The 12,719-nt window shown below is 38.7% G+C and overlaps 2 protein-coding genes across 12 annotated transcripts in view; one reads left to right on the top strand and one right to left on the bottom strand.

Annotated features, from left to right (window-relative positions):
- Positions 1-12,719, bottom strand: part of LOC116173891 (protein phosphatase 1 regulatory subunit 12A-like) — a 55,554-nt gene that overhangs the window by 29,929 nt on the left and 12,906 nt on the right. For 9 of the 10 annotated variants that reach the window (XM_031491618.1, XM_031491624.1, XM_031491622.1 and 6 more), the window contains exons 2-7: positions 11,406-11,655; positions 11,195-11,357; positions 10,997-11,141; positions 2,671-2,872; positions 2,513-2,602; positions 510-716 (exon numbers count right to left, since the gene is read on the bottom strand). In XM_031491618.1, coding sequence (XP_031347478.1) covers positions 510-716; positions 2,513-2,602; positions 2,671-2,872; positions 10,997-11,141; positions 11,195-11,357; positions 11,406-11,655 — 1,057 coding nt within the window. The remainder of the gene's footprint in view (positions 1-509; positions 717-2,512; positions 2,603-2,670; positions 2,873-10,996; positions 11,142-11,194; positions 11,358-11,405; positions 11,656-12,719) is intronic. The other variant, XM_031491621.1, reaches the window with a different exon arrangement.
- Positions 3,532-8,049, top strand: LOC116173893. 2 transcript variants are annotated; one of them, XM_031491632.1, is made up of 4 exons: positions 3,532-3,724; positions 3,772-4,557; positions 4,603-5,065; positions 6,886-8,049. In XM_031491632.1, the coding sequence occupies exons 2-3, from the start codon at positions 3,780-3,782 to the stop codon at positions 5,061-5,063; spliced, it is 1,239 nt and encodes a 412-aa protein (XP_031347492.1). In that variant the 5' UTR covers positions 3,532-3,724; positions 3,772-3,779; the 3' UTR covers positions 5,064-5,065; positions 6,886-8,049. The 2 variants fall into 2 exon arrangements, with proteins under 2 accessions (XP_031347492.1, XP_031347491.1); XM_031491631.1 differs by having other exon boundaries at positions 3,772-5,065.

The raw sequence follows: 12,719 nt of genomic DNA, 5'->3' as shown, positions 1-12,719 counted from the left end.
TGATTTCACTACCTCACTCTCTGTTGCAGTCCATAGCTATGTTGAGTCAGCAAGATCTAGATACCTGTGGATGTTTTGTTGAGGAATGAATGTAAAATTGACATTCTTGTAAATTTACGTAAAAGAGTAGAATGTGACACGTCATAATTTTTCTTTTTTTGTCCTCTATCTCATTCCGTAAAAATCCAGTATGGATACTGAAGCTACCTATTATTTTTTCACACAAAATGGCGCATAAACTACCTTGTTATGAACAACATGCATCTAAACTTTAGCGTTCTTCAAAGGTGCCCCCATTGCAACTATCATACAATAGACAAAAAAAAAATTGAACGATACTCCCAAATATTAAATGACCTCAGAGTATCACTACTGTGTATTTCATTAGGAGAATTCTAGTCTCACTTTGAACAAACCCTAAAGTTTAGAATACACTATAATATAATTACAAAAGCGTCAAAACATGAAATTCTTATATCAAATTAGCCAAAGCGAATACTTATACTCACTAAAGCTAGAAGTTTTGATAGGGTCAACTTTGGTTTGTCGTGTAACAGGCCTCCTCCACGTCGGCAGATTGTCGTCCGAGTTATTGTCGGCCAACGGTTTCGGCGGAATAGTAGGGGCGGCGGTATTTACAGATATTTTCACAGCCTCTTCGTCGTTATTCGTAATTACTTCGTTATTCGTTAATGAATTTACCCTATTCTTCTTATCTACAAAAATAAAATCGACAATGTCACTTCACAATTAAGTCAATTTCTAGTGTAAGCAATCGCAATCTTGCGTAAGCAGTTGGCATCTACATAAATTAACGAATTAGCTGCAATGATAGAAAGATGCACATTGCACATGTTAATTGTCAACCAATAACATGTTAATTCCTGGGGCATTACGGGGTTATTTGATGAACATTAAATTTGTTTCAAGTAGCTAATTCTAGGAAGCTTAGGGGTTTCATTTTAGATTCAAGCAGAGCCGAGTCGAGCGTTCTAAAAAACCGCTCGAGCGACAAGCACTCTAATTTTCTCAAAAATGCTCGCGAGCATCGAGTTGTTTTGCAAAGAGAAACTGCTTGCGAGTCCCAAGCACTCCTAAAAGTGCTCAAGTGGTTTATCGCGAGCGTTCGGAAAAAGTGCTCGTGACCGGCGCTTAATCCATCAGCGCTTGAGGGCGATTAAAAGCGCAGCGAAAAAAAAAATCGCGCACCAAGCGGCCGCTCCGAAAGGTGCTCGCGAGCGGATCGCGCGTAACCGCTTTTTCGAGCGAAACGCTCGCGAGCAGTACCCAGCTCTGGATTCATGGTTATTGTAATTCTTTGCAAAAAAATTGCCACATGTGTTTACAAACCCAGTCAATTTTGAGTTTCGTGTTAGTTTGGGAAGTCGAGCAATAATTTTCAATTATAAATACTGGGTGACAGTTTTATTTGTTTCTCTGAAATGTTGCGTGACATTTACACATGTTCTTTTATATAAGTCATGTTAGGCTTCCAGCACAGCAACTATTTTTCTGCCCAACGTGTATGTAAAAATATATAGGGTGTCCCATTAAAAAATTGTTTTGTTGTTGAATATGCTAAATTGTTTTTCCGCTTACACATTTACTAATTGAACCGACCTTGTGTAATAACTAGTGGTAGTGGTAGAACGATATTGATATCGGTATATCGGCAATTGTTGCCGATTATCGGTATCGTATCGTATCGGCAAGGTAATTGCGCCGATATATCGGCAAACAATTTTTTTAGCTGTTTTAACTCTTCAGTGCATAAATGAAATACTTTATTAAAGAAAATAAAATGTTTTATTCTAAAGTTAACATTTTTACTAAAAAAGTTAAAAAAAAAACAACAAAAAATATACCTAATATAGCAGGTTCTAAATACAGTATATACTTAATACTTAAAATTTAACTTTTTGATATTATGATGCAAAAACACTAACATTTCAGCCCTATCTGCATTTAGTCTATTTCTTTTAGGCTCGTAAATATTACCCAACGCCATCTATTGTTTGCCGATACGATACGATACGATATATCGGCACGTAAATATCGGTATCGGCCGATATATCGTATCGGCAAAAAAAAGTGATATCGTTCTATCACTAGTAATAACAAAGTTAGCAATTTTAGTTAGAACACACTGTATACTGTATATTATATATCTAAACCAGAATTGATGGAATAATTAGAACAAACTAACATTACTACCACCTGGTAATGTCTAGAAGTGAAGATCTTAAAGCATGCAAAAGCAGGTTACTGCATGCGCACATTAAATTTGTGCTCTACTTTTTTGGTTGCAGGTGCAAGTAAGTGACAATTATCAATTAAATTTAATTGACCTGGCAAAGGTCAAGGAAGGTGACCAATTACATAAAGTGAACATTCATGCAAGACATATTTTTGGCATCAGCAGTATTCAAATATACGGGTGCAAGACGAAACTACTGAAAAAATGACAAAAACGTAAATGCGCCGAGAAAAAAAAAGAACCAGAAGATGTTACCCTCATCCGTACTATTAACAGAGTTGGACTCCGTATCACTACTGCTGGTGTCAGACTCTGTTTCACTTTCACTGGAGACATCCATTCCACCTTTATACGATACAACGGTTTTATCAAATGCCACATGTACGATTTAATTGCGATAAATGTTAACGTACCGATTTCCAAAATATCCTTTTCCTTCTCCTCGATTTCGACTTCGATCCTCTTGAGTTTCGTCGGCGTTTCGGGTTCCGCCGAAATCTCGGATCGCTTCTTAGCCTGCCTCCTATTTAATACTTCCTCCTTGTTTTGATTCTTCTGGAGATCCTCCAAATATTGAAACATGTCGGTGTCCGCAACGTCGAAAGCAGTCTGACCCTGAAATATGATCACTAAAAACACATGCAAAAATAATATAATTAGTCCAAAAACTGGGATATAATAAGGGGCTTTTAATAAGTCAATAGGAATATAACAGGACGTTCATGTCAAAAATGACAGTAGCATCACATTAATTTACGATCGCCATTTTGAAATAGTATATTATACTCAGGAACTAAGTGTGCTGGGTGCTTGTGCTTTAGTCCTGTGATATACAGGGTCATTCTTGACGAACGTCAATTAGGAAGATATGGAAAACCTTTGAAAATGAAAATAAACTGATAAGACCCTTGTCTTGGTACATGATGAATTGAACTAAAATATTTTCAAGATGGAGCCACTTCCGGAAATACCGGAAGTGGCCATCAACTTTATTATTTTAAATAGGGATCCCCTATTTTTTCTACATTTTCCGATTCTACGTCGAATTTGGAGTACAACGATACCCCATAGTTGACCCTTTGCTCCAAGGGCTTCGTCGATATTCAAGTTTTTATGTCAAAAATTGAATTTGCAGGGGTCATTTTAAAAATTTATTTTTCGAAAACGGTGAGAGATATTGCAAAACAGTTTTCAATGCTTAAATTATATTCGCGTCCAGTCCGAATATATTATCTTGATTTTACACACGTAGTTATATTCGCGTCCAGTCCGAATATATTATCTTGATTTTACACACGTAGTCCGGTCCTGGCTACTCAACGTGCACCTTGTTTAAAGTAAGCTGAAAAAGAAATCGCCTCAATCGGCGACTCCCGCTGTCCCCTCCGCTAACGGTACAATATTGTTCATTCGTTCTTGGTGCACTCAACCGTGTAGACGTCGAGCTCCGAGTTTTTCGCCGCTTAGGTACAGAAACACAAAAATAAACGTGAGTATATTAACTAAATTTGTAGGTACTAAGATGGGCAAATCGAAAAGAAAGAGAAGTAGATCTCGTGATAGATCTTTAAGCAAGGAGAATAGGGAGTTGCGACGGAAATTGAGAAATCTTGAAAGAGACAGAGACCGTTCTCCGTGGGAGACGCGCTCAGGTAGTGAAACACCCGCATACCACGTCTCTAGGAGTCGAGAACGTGAAGGCCGACTTTCGCGTAAAGCGGATTCACGATTGTTACGCGTGCCCGATCTTATTTATAGTGAAGGTCGCCCTTCAAGTAAGGCGACTTCACTGTTATCATTTGAAAATAGAACCAGAAGTCGCAGTCGCAGCCCCAGCTTGCCTGTTTCTTTACACAGTCGTTACAGACGCACAAGTACAGACAGCCGTCATCGAAATGATGAGGAGTCGGGCCGTTATCTGCTTGATACGGCGTCAATGACCAGGGCAGGACCGGTTCAGGAAGAGGGGCTTGAAAATATTAAGGCGGATGACTCGCCAATTTTAATTCTCCATGAGGACGAGGAAATTTCCGAAGAGATAAGGCATATTTTGGGACCCGATCCCAATAAACAGAAAAAATGCAAGTTTAATCTCCATGTTGCCGTAGAGCCGATATGGTCACATACCTTAGCTTACGGTCTCCCTAAGGAGGAAAACGATCAACTCTTCGGAAAATATGAGTTACCGGAGAATTGTAAACTGTTATCTCCACCTAAAATTAACCCTGAAATCGGTGCTAGCATGAACACTCTTCATTCAGCCAGGGATGAGACGCATTTAAATTACCAAATACAGCTCGGTAAAGTTTTAGCTTCCCTGGGACACTCAATAAACGTTATTTTAGAAGAGGACACGAGCATCCCGAAACAGGTAAGGGAAAAAATTTTGGCAAGCACTGCAGACTCTGGACGCATGTTATGCAAAATAATAAATGAAATGTCGAATAAACGTCGTCAGTTTATCCTTCCCCTGATAAACAAACAACTTAAAAACTTGCTGGAAAATGTTCCACCCGGAGAGTTTTTGTTCGGCTCAGAGTTGAGCGAAAAAATCCAAACGTTAAAAACCCTGGAAAAAGTGGGAAGAGATATACGACCAATCCAACAGACGAACCATTCTCGCTCCCAACCCAGCTACTCAGGCGAGTTACTGAGAAGGAGGGGAGGGGGGACAGGTAAACCTCATACCATAACAAGTGGCCATCAGTTAAACAGAGGACGCCCGGCTCATCAAAGGAGGGAGATGAAGTCACTAAGGGGGCGACCCTCACACTCACAAAGACCCACAGTTCACCGACGACGCTAGCGGTAAGTAACAAAAAAGTTTTTGCTGGGAATCTCCAAAATTTTACAAATTCTTGGAAAGCTGTGACCCAGAGTCCAACAATTCTGTCTTGGATTTCTGGGTACAGGATCCCATTTTGCAAGAAACCTCCTCCGACAAGCATCAAATCCATATCTAACTCTTCAGTTAAAGACATACCCTTATTAAATCAAGCAATCGCTGATCTTTTAAGTATGAAGGCAATTGAGAAATGTAGGCCATGCGCTAATCAGTTTGTGTCTCCAATATTTCTAACCGACAAATCTAACGGTAAAAAGCGATTTATTCTCAACCTCAAAAATCTTAATAAATATGTCATTGCTCCTCATTTTAAGATGGAGGACTACAGAACAGTGATGAGGTTACTTAGTAGAGGTTGCTTTTTATCATCTGTGGACTTAAAAGACGCCTACTTCTCAGTGGCCATCCATCCAAATTATCGAAGGTTTTTGAGATTTAAGTTTAACAGACAACTTTACCAGTTCACCTGTTTACCTTTCGGACTTTCGTCCGCTCCATTTTGTTTCACGAAATTAATGAAACCAATTGTAACTCTTTTAAGAGAAAAGGGCATTTTATGCGTTAATTATCTAGACGATTTTCTCGTTTTTGGAGAATCTTTTTATGACTGCCTAGAAAACACAAAATGTCTCGTACAGCTTTTAGAATCACTTGGCTTTACAGTGAACAAAGAGAAAAGTTGTCTAACACCTAACACAGCCCAGCATTTTTTGGGCTTTATTTTTGACTCGGTAGGAATGGAAATCGTACTACCAGTAGAAAAGAAAGAAAACATTAGAAAATTGGCTATACGTTTTAAAAATAAGTCTAGCTGTAAAATTCGTGATCTAGCAAAATTTATAGGCATCCTCGTTTCGGCCTGTCCCGCAGTCAAGTACGGTTGGCTGTACTTAAAATCTTTAGAGCGGGAAAAATACCTGGCCCTTCGCAGGAAGAACATGAATTTTGATGCCATTATGCCCATCCCATCTCATTTACAAAGTGACCTAATTTGGTGGGAGGAAAAGATCCTAAACTCCTCAAATATTATAATTAAAGATAATTTTGAAACGGAATTGTTTACCGATGCCTCCCTGACAGGCTGGGGCGCTTGCTGTGGCTTGGAAAAGACTTTTGGTTTTTGGGGCCATTTGGAAAGGATGTCGCACATTAATCTGTTAGAACTCCGGGCCATCTTCTATGGTCTAAAATGTTTCGCGAATAATATTTCTAACTGTAATATTCTTTTAAGATGTGATAACACCACGGCAATATCGTATATTAATCGAATGGGTAGCATCCAACACCCAGAACTAAATTCATTAACAAAAGAGATATGGCAGTGGTGTGAAAGCAGAAACAGTTTAATATTCGCTTCGTACATAAGCTCCAAGGAAAATTATGAAGCAGATATCGAATCACGCCAATCCAACACAGAAAGTGAATGGTCTTTGTCGGAGGAGGCCTTTCAACTTATATCAAAATTTTTTGGGGCCCCCGAGGTGGACCTCTTTGCTTCATATATTAATAATAAATGCGCTAAATACGTTTCTTGGCACAAGGACCCTGGGTCCTTTACAGTCGATGCTTTCACTCTAACTTGGACCCACTTTAACTTCTACGCATTCCCACCTTTTAATTTAATATCTAGAGTGTTGCAAAAAATTATTCAAGAAAAATCTGAAGGAATCCTGGTCGTTCCTCACTGGGTCTCTCAACCTTGGTACCCAGTATTCACCAAATTAATAATCGATAAGGCATTATTTTTAGAACCTTCACCTGACCTACTATTATCTCCTTCCAGGGGAGTCCACCCACTAGCCAACCAGCTTATCCTGGTGGCCGCCAAACTCTCTGGGAATCGTTTTCAAGGAGGGGTGTTCCGGAAACAACAATAGAGACCATCATTTCTTCAGTTACCCAATCCACAATCACTCAATATAGCTCTACCTACCGTTTATGGTGGAACTTTTGTACCCAAGAAAAAATTCCAATATTTGAAGCAAGAAATATAGATGTCCTTAGATTCTTACAAAAGGTCACAGACGAACATAAATACCAGTACGGCGCTGTGAACTCACACAGATCTGCTCTGAGTCTCATTTTGCCAAATGATTTAGGAACGGATCCATTAGTTAAGAGGTTTATGAAGGGAATATCTCGACTGAGACCAGCGCAACCAAGGTATACCTATACATGGGATCCGCAAAGGCTATTTTCATATCTGGAAACCCTACCGGATAATTTAAATCTACTACAGCTTTCACAGAAAGTGGTTTCTCTTTTAGCCTTAATCACGGGAGGTAGGCTTCAAACCATATCGCTTATTAGACTATCCAATATAAGGGAAGAAATGGATACAATTCAAATCAATATAACAGATCCAATCAAAACGTCAGGCGTGAACAACGAACAACCCACTTTGCATATACCGTCATTTAAGGAAAAACCATGCCTTTGTGTAGCGACAACGCTAAAAGCTTATATAGCGGCTACAAAAGACATTCGAAAGAAGGACCAGGATTTCATCTTTCTTACGGCTAAAAAACCGCACGCGACTGCTAAAAAGCAAACTTTAAGTAGGTGGGTAAAACAAATGTTGTCATCAGCGGGAATAGATACATCGGTATTTAAACCTCACTCAACGCGACACTCGTCAACGTCGGCCGCTTTGAGACGGGGAGTTTCGCTGGAAACAATTTGTAGGACAGCCGGATGGTCTGAGCATACAGCCACCTTTGCAAAATTTTATAATCGTCGCCTCACCGACAGAACTGATTTTGCGAAAGCGCTTTTAACCATGTCTCTAAACAAAGACTGATAGTTCTATTTATTTGGTTACTTACTGTTGCTTCATTTGTAGAATAGTATAAATTGAATACTTTTATTTTACGTTTTCTTAAGGTTTTCAGTATTGACATAAATGTCAAAACTTACGTTGATTACTTATTAAACTCTGCATTATCAACCTATCGTTAATTTTGCCCATTACCTGCAACCTTGAAAAACTTTGAACATCTACGTGTGTAAAATCAAGATAATATATTCGGACTGGACGCGAATATAATTAAACGATCAAACGAACTTACCTTAAGTGAAGTTCGATCGTGATTATATGAAGCGTCCAGTCCGAATATATTATCTTCCCACCCTCCCCAGGGAATTCCCTAGGGTTGCAGGTCTTTACTTTGAAGAATGAACAATATTGTACCGTTAGCGGAGGGGACAGCGGGAGTCGCCGATTGAGGCGATTTCTTTTTCAGCTTACTTTAAACAAGGTGCACGTTGAGTAGCCAGGACCGGACTACGTGTGTAAAATCAAGATAATATATTCGGACTGGACGCTTCATATAATCACGATCGAACTTCACTTAAGGTAAGTTCGTTTGATCGTTTAAATTATGGAAAGATCGAATTTTCTTATGGTATACAAAACCGTCTAAAAAAGTGAGACTACGTCACTTTTTCACAGCTCTCAACTTTTAAACTTTAAATTTCGGTAACTCCATTTTTTTAAATGGCACCCCCCATTTTGTTCTTCACCGTTGTTTTCCTTTTTCCTAGACGTTTAAGTGGCACCATCTTGAAAATATTTTAGTTCAATTCATCATGTACCAAGACCCTTAAAGAACTTATCAGTTTATTTTCATTTTCAACGGTTTTCCATATCTTTCTAACTGACCCTCGTCAAGAATGACCCTGTATAGAGTAGTATTCTGTGTTTGGGGAACATTGTAATGCCAACCTATTAACAAAATAAAAAAAATCATTTTAAACCACAATAAACGTTGGAATTACGTGTTTATTTTAGAATGTATTTTACAAAATATAGGTTCTGGAGGCAGAGTTGGGCGTGGTTTAAAAAATAAAACCAAAAACCTTTAGCGAATAGGTTTTTTTTTTAGGTTACCTGCCGATCAAAATTGTGGCAGTTTACGTTTACATTGTGACATGTTAAATTTGACAAACGGTTTGCTACCGTATCGCGTTTTGCCACATTAGTCAATAAAAAATCCGCCAATTTCATAACGAACAATTATACAAGCATAACTTGTGTAAGTCTCACTGCGACTTTCTGCGCCCAAAGGTGTGTAACCCAAAAATGCCATCGGGTTTACCAAGAAAAAGTAAGCAACTTATTTCTAATCTTATTCATTATTTTGAACGAGAAAGAGATAATGGTGGTCCACAAGACGCAGCAGTAAGAGAGGTGAGTGGTTACTTTAGAAAGAAGAAAGATATAGACTAGATTTCGTAGAAATTTTTCTGGCGCCTGGAAAACTAAGGTCCAGTTGCACAAAAATAATGTGGTGTTAATAAAAGATTAATTTTGATCTGAATGTTAAGGAATCATTCCGATCTTGGCAGCGCGACTCACTCTGACTTTGGACTGCCAAGATCGGAATGGTACCTTAAAGTAGAATAATGGGTGTTAGATAGCGATTGGTATTAACCCATCCCAGTTCCTAACACTCGGATCAGGATTAAACAGAAATGAAATCGGTTTGTGCAAACGGACCTAAGTTTCTTATTTGTGAATACGAAGTCTGCATATCCTGAAAATGATTAACAATCAACTCACACCACCTTTCTTAGTTATGTGTACCGAAGTAACGTGGCACCCGCTTTTTGTCCTGAAGTTTCATACCCGAAGTTATGACCACACTGTATATTTGTGAAGTCCGCCAGTTTTGCTGAACACCCGGTATCTAGAAGCGTTTTAAGTTGGGCGCTTCGTTACTAAGTAGTTTCGTTTTCATTTTGTTTAATTGTTTGTCTTACCGTCGATAACGATCGATCCGTTTTGCAACCGTTGCTGTAGGAATATTTAAATTGTTTTTACAGCCGCCGAAAGCTCTCGTGCCAGGGAAGAGAGAGAATCAATTTTCATAAGTTTTAGGTTTGTTAATAAACAATTAATCGATTTTAGTTTTCTAATGGTATACAAAAATATCAGGTGATAACCGAGTGCGCCGCTTGCCATTATTCCAAGGAACAAAACGGCATTGCTAGACTTTCGTATTTGGAGGTTTTATTTGGAGTGTAGAAGAGAAATATAATTAGCCGTAACTATTTAAATGGGTTACAGATAACCGCCGATTTAGTCGAGAGTACATCTTTTAGGTGCGCGCTTAAAAAACTTTGACAACAGTCCCATATTTTTCCGATGGCTTGTAGCTACTCCTCTGTTAAGTTCAAGGTAAGTTTTGTGTTACTTTCCGTTTCACTAATTATAAGGGGGGGGATATTATTCGCTTTCCCGCTGCTTCCGCCGATTGGTGTTTTGATGCTTTGATTCCCGCTAGGGAGTTTTCTGTAATTTTTTTAAGTTGTCATAAGTGACTGCCGCCATCTTTTGAACCCATCTGATTCCTGGAGCTGCCGTTGAGGTCACACCCAAGACCGTTGCTATCGCCCACCTCGGCTAGGCGCGAGGTGACTGCCCAGGTCCGTTCGCCCGTATGTTTCATTCCGCCCACTGCTGCTACGGTCATTCGCTCTCAGGATATTAATATATATATATAATTTATTAATTTGTATTTTTATTTATTTTTCTGTTAAATTACCATTATGATTCCGCTAATATTTATTTAAGTTAAGTTCGTCGCACTGGAGTCTGAAAAACTTACGTATTTCTGCATATTCTCAAAGCACGCGAAGGACGATTTTTCTAAAAATTTCGTGAGAAGATAACGGTATGTATTCTTTACAATGTTTAAAGTATATTGAAAGACTGACAAAAGTTTAAATATTTTTAAATTAGCATGTAGTGTCAATAGTATTGCGCCAACCACCAACGGAGCGTTAAAAATCTCAAAAGTTGATAGTATGAAATCGGAACTAGAATGTCGCGAAAAAATCAAGTTTAAGTAGGTGGCAGTGTAACGTACGTGCACCTGACAGCTAATACTTACGACATAGTTTTTACTATCCATATCTGCAAAATGTTCAGTTAATATTTTAGCGGATTCTTTTTGGCCCCAATGGGCAGCTGCATGTAAAGGCGTCCATCCGTCAACATCTTGTTTATCCACATCAGCGCCACACTGAAGTATAAGCCTGAAATGATTGGCGTAGTCTCAGAAAACCCCACGATTCCTGTGACTACTTACTTGATGACTTTCACATAACCTTTCGCCGACGCTACATGTAAGGCTGTCGCGCCGGTCTTTGGATGAATCGAATCTACCAGATTAGAATTATTCGCCAGCCACTCTTTCGCGTCGCCAAACATTTGTCTTTCCTCCTCAGATCTCGCAGCATCACAGTCAACACCTAAACGAACTGGGTAAAGCAAATATTCGATAACGAACTCTATGTCACCTTGTTCATCGATTTCGCTTTGAAGAAGGTCCTCCATATCCTCACATTCGGCAATATCAAGCGGTAGCTCTCCATCATTATTGACGGCGGCGACGTTCGCACCGTGTTCTATCAAATACTTGGCTATCGACAAAAAACCACAACTGGCAGTCGCATGTAGCGGCGTCCAACCTTCATTGTCACCTCGGTTTACTTCGGAACCATGCTCCACCAAAAACTCTACCATATCCAAGTTGTCGTCTATACATGCCTAAAAAATAAAAATATCGCGTAAATTGTTGTGTATAATTTAAAAACCAGGTGTCAAATTCTTGACAGAATAGCTTCCTAGCTGAAACCAAAAATTGCCAACATATGTACGCACTGCTTTTATTAGAGGGACCTACCATCCAAATTTCGTTAAAATTGCTCCTTAAATAAGAAAGTTGGATGTTGCACATGCGCAACACTATTTTTTGCGCATGCATTTTGTTTGCTTTTATTAGAGGGACCTACCATCCAATTTTCGTTAAAATTGTTCCATAAATAAGAAAGTTGCATTTCTGCGCATGCGCAACTCGATTTTTTGCGCATGCGTTTTGTTTTCTTTTATTAGGAGGACCTACCATCCAAATTTCATTTTAATTGCTCCATAAATAAGAAAGTTGGATGTTGCACATGCGCAACTCGATTTTTTGCGCATGCATTTTGTTTTCTTTTATTAGGAGGACCTACCATCCAAATTTCGTTTAAATTGTTCCATAAATAAGAAAATTGCATTTCTGCGCATGCGCAACACGATTTTTGCGCATGAATTTTGTTTGCTTTTATTAAAGGGACTTACCATAGAAATTTCGTTTAAATTGCATCAGAAACAAGATCGTTGCTTTTTGCACATATGCAACACAATTTTTTGACTTTGACAATTTTTGTCTCCGTTTTTTGATAATATAACCCGGCCCAATTTTTTGTAGGTTGTACACAGGAAAACAAGGTCTTCCAAATAATAGAATAAAAATTTTAGGTTGCTATTTGAAAAAAAAAAGTTCGATGCCGTTACGGCGCTCCAAAATTTTTTTTCAAAAATCCGGCCCGTTATTTTTCTGTTCGGTATGCCTAAACATATATACAAAATTTCAACAAAATCCGTCGAGCCGTTTTCTCAGAAAATTGCCAACAAACGTACGTACGTACGTACGTACATACAGACGGAAAAATTTTTTATTCTTTAAAAGTTGCTTAAAATGGTCTAAAACGTCGACATTTGATGAAATTTTGAAATGTTCAAAAAACGGCTATCGCAATAGCTACCTAACACATGCTAGGAAGCTAAAA

The sequence above is a fragment of the Photinus pyralis genome, unplaced genomic scaffold, assembly GCF_008802855.1.
Source record: "Photinus pyralis isolate 1611_PpyrPB1 unplaced genomic scaffold, Ppyr1.3 Ppyr1.4_LG6, whole genome shotgun sequence".
Taxonomy (NCBI): domain Eukaryota; kingdom Metazoa; phylum Arthropoda; class Insecta; order Coleoptera; family Lampyridae; genus Photinus; species Photinus pyralis.
This window is presented reverse-complemented; position numbering and strand designations above follow the sequence as displayed.

Excerpts from the sequence above, each read along its gene's own strand:
- LOC116173893 (XM_031491631.1), top strand. The coding sequence starts at position 3,780 with ATGGGCAAATCGAAAAGAAAGAGAAGTAGATCTCGTGATAGATCTTTA.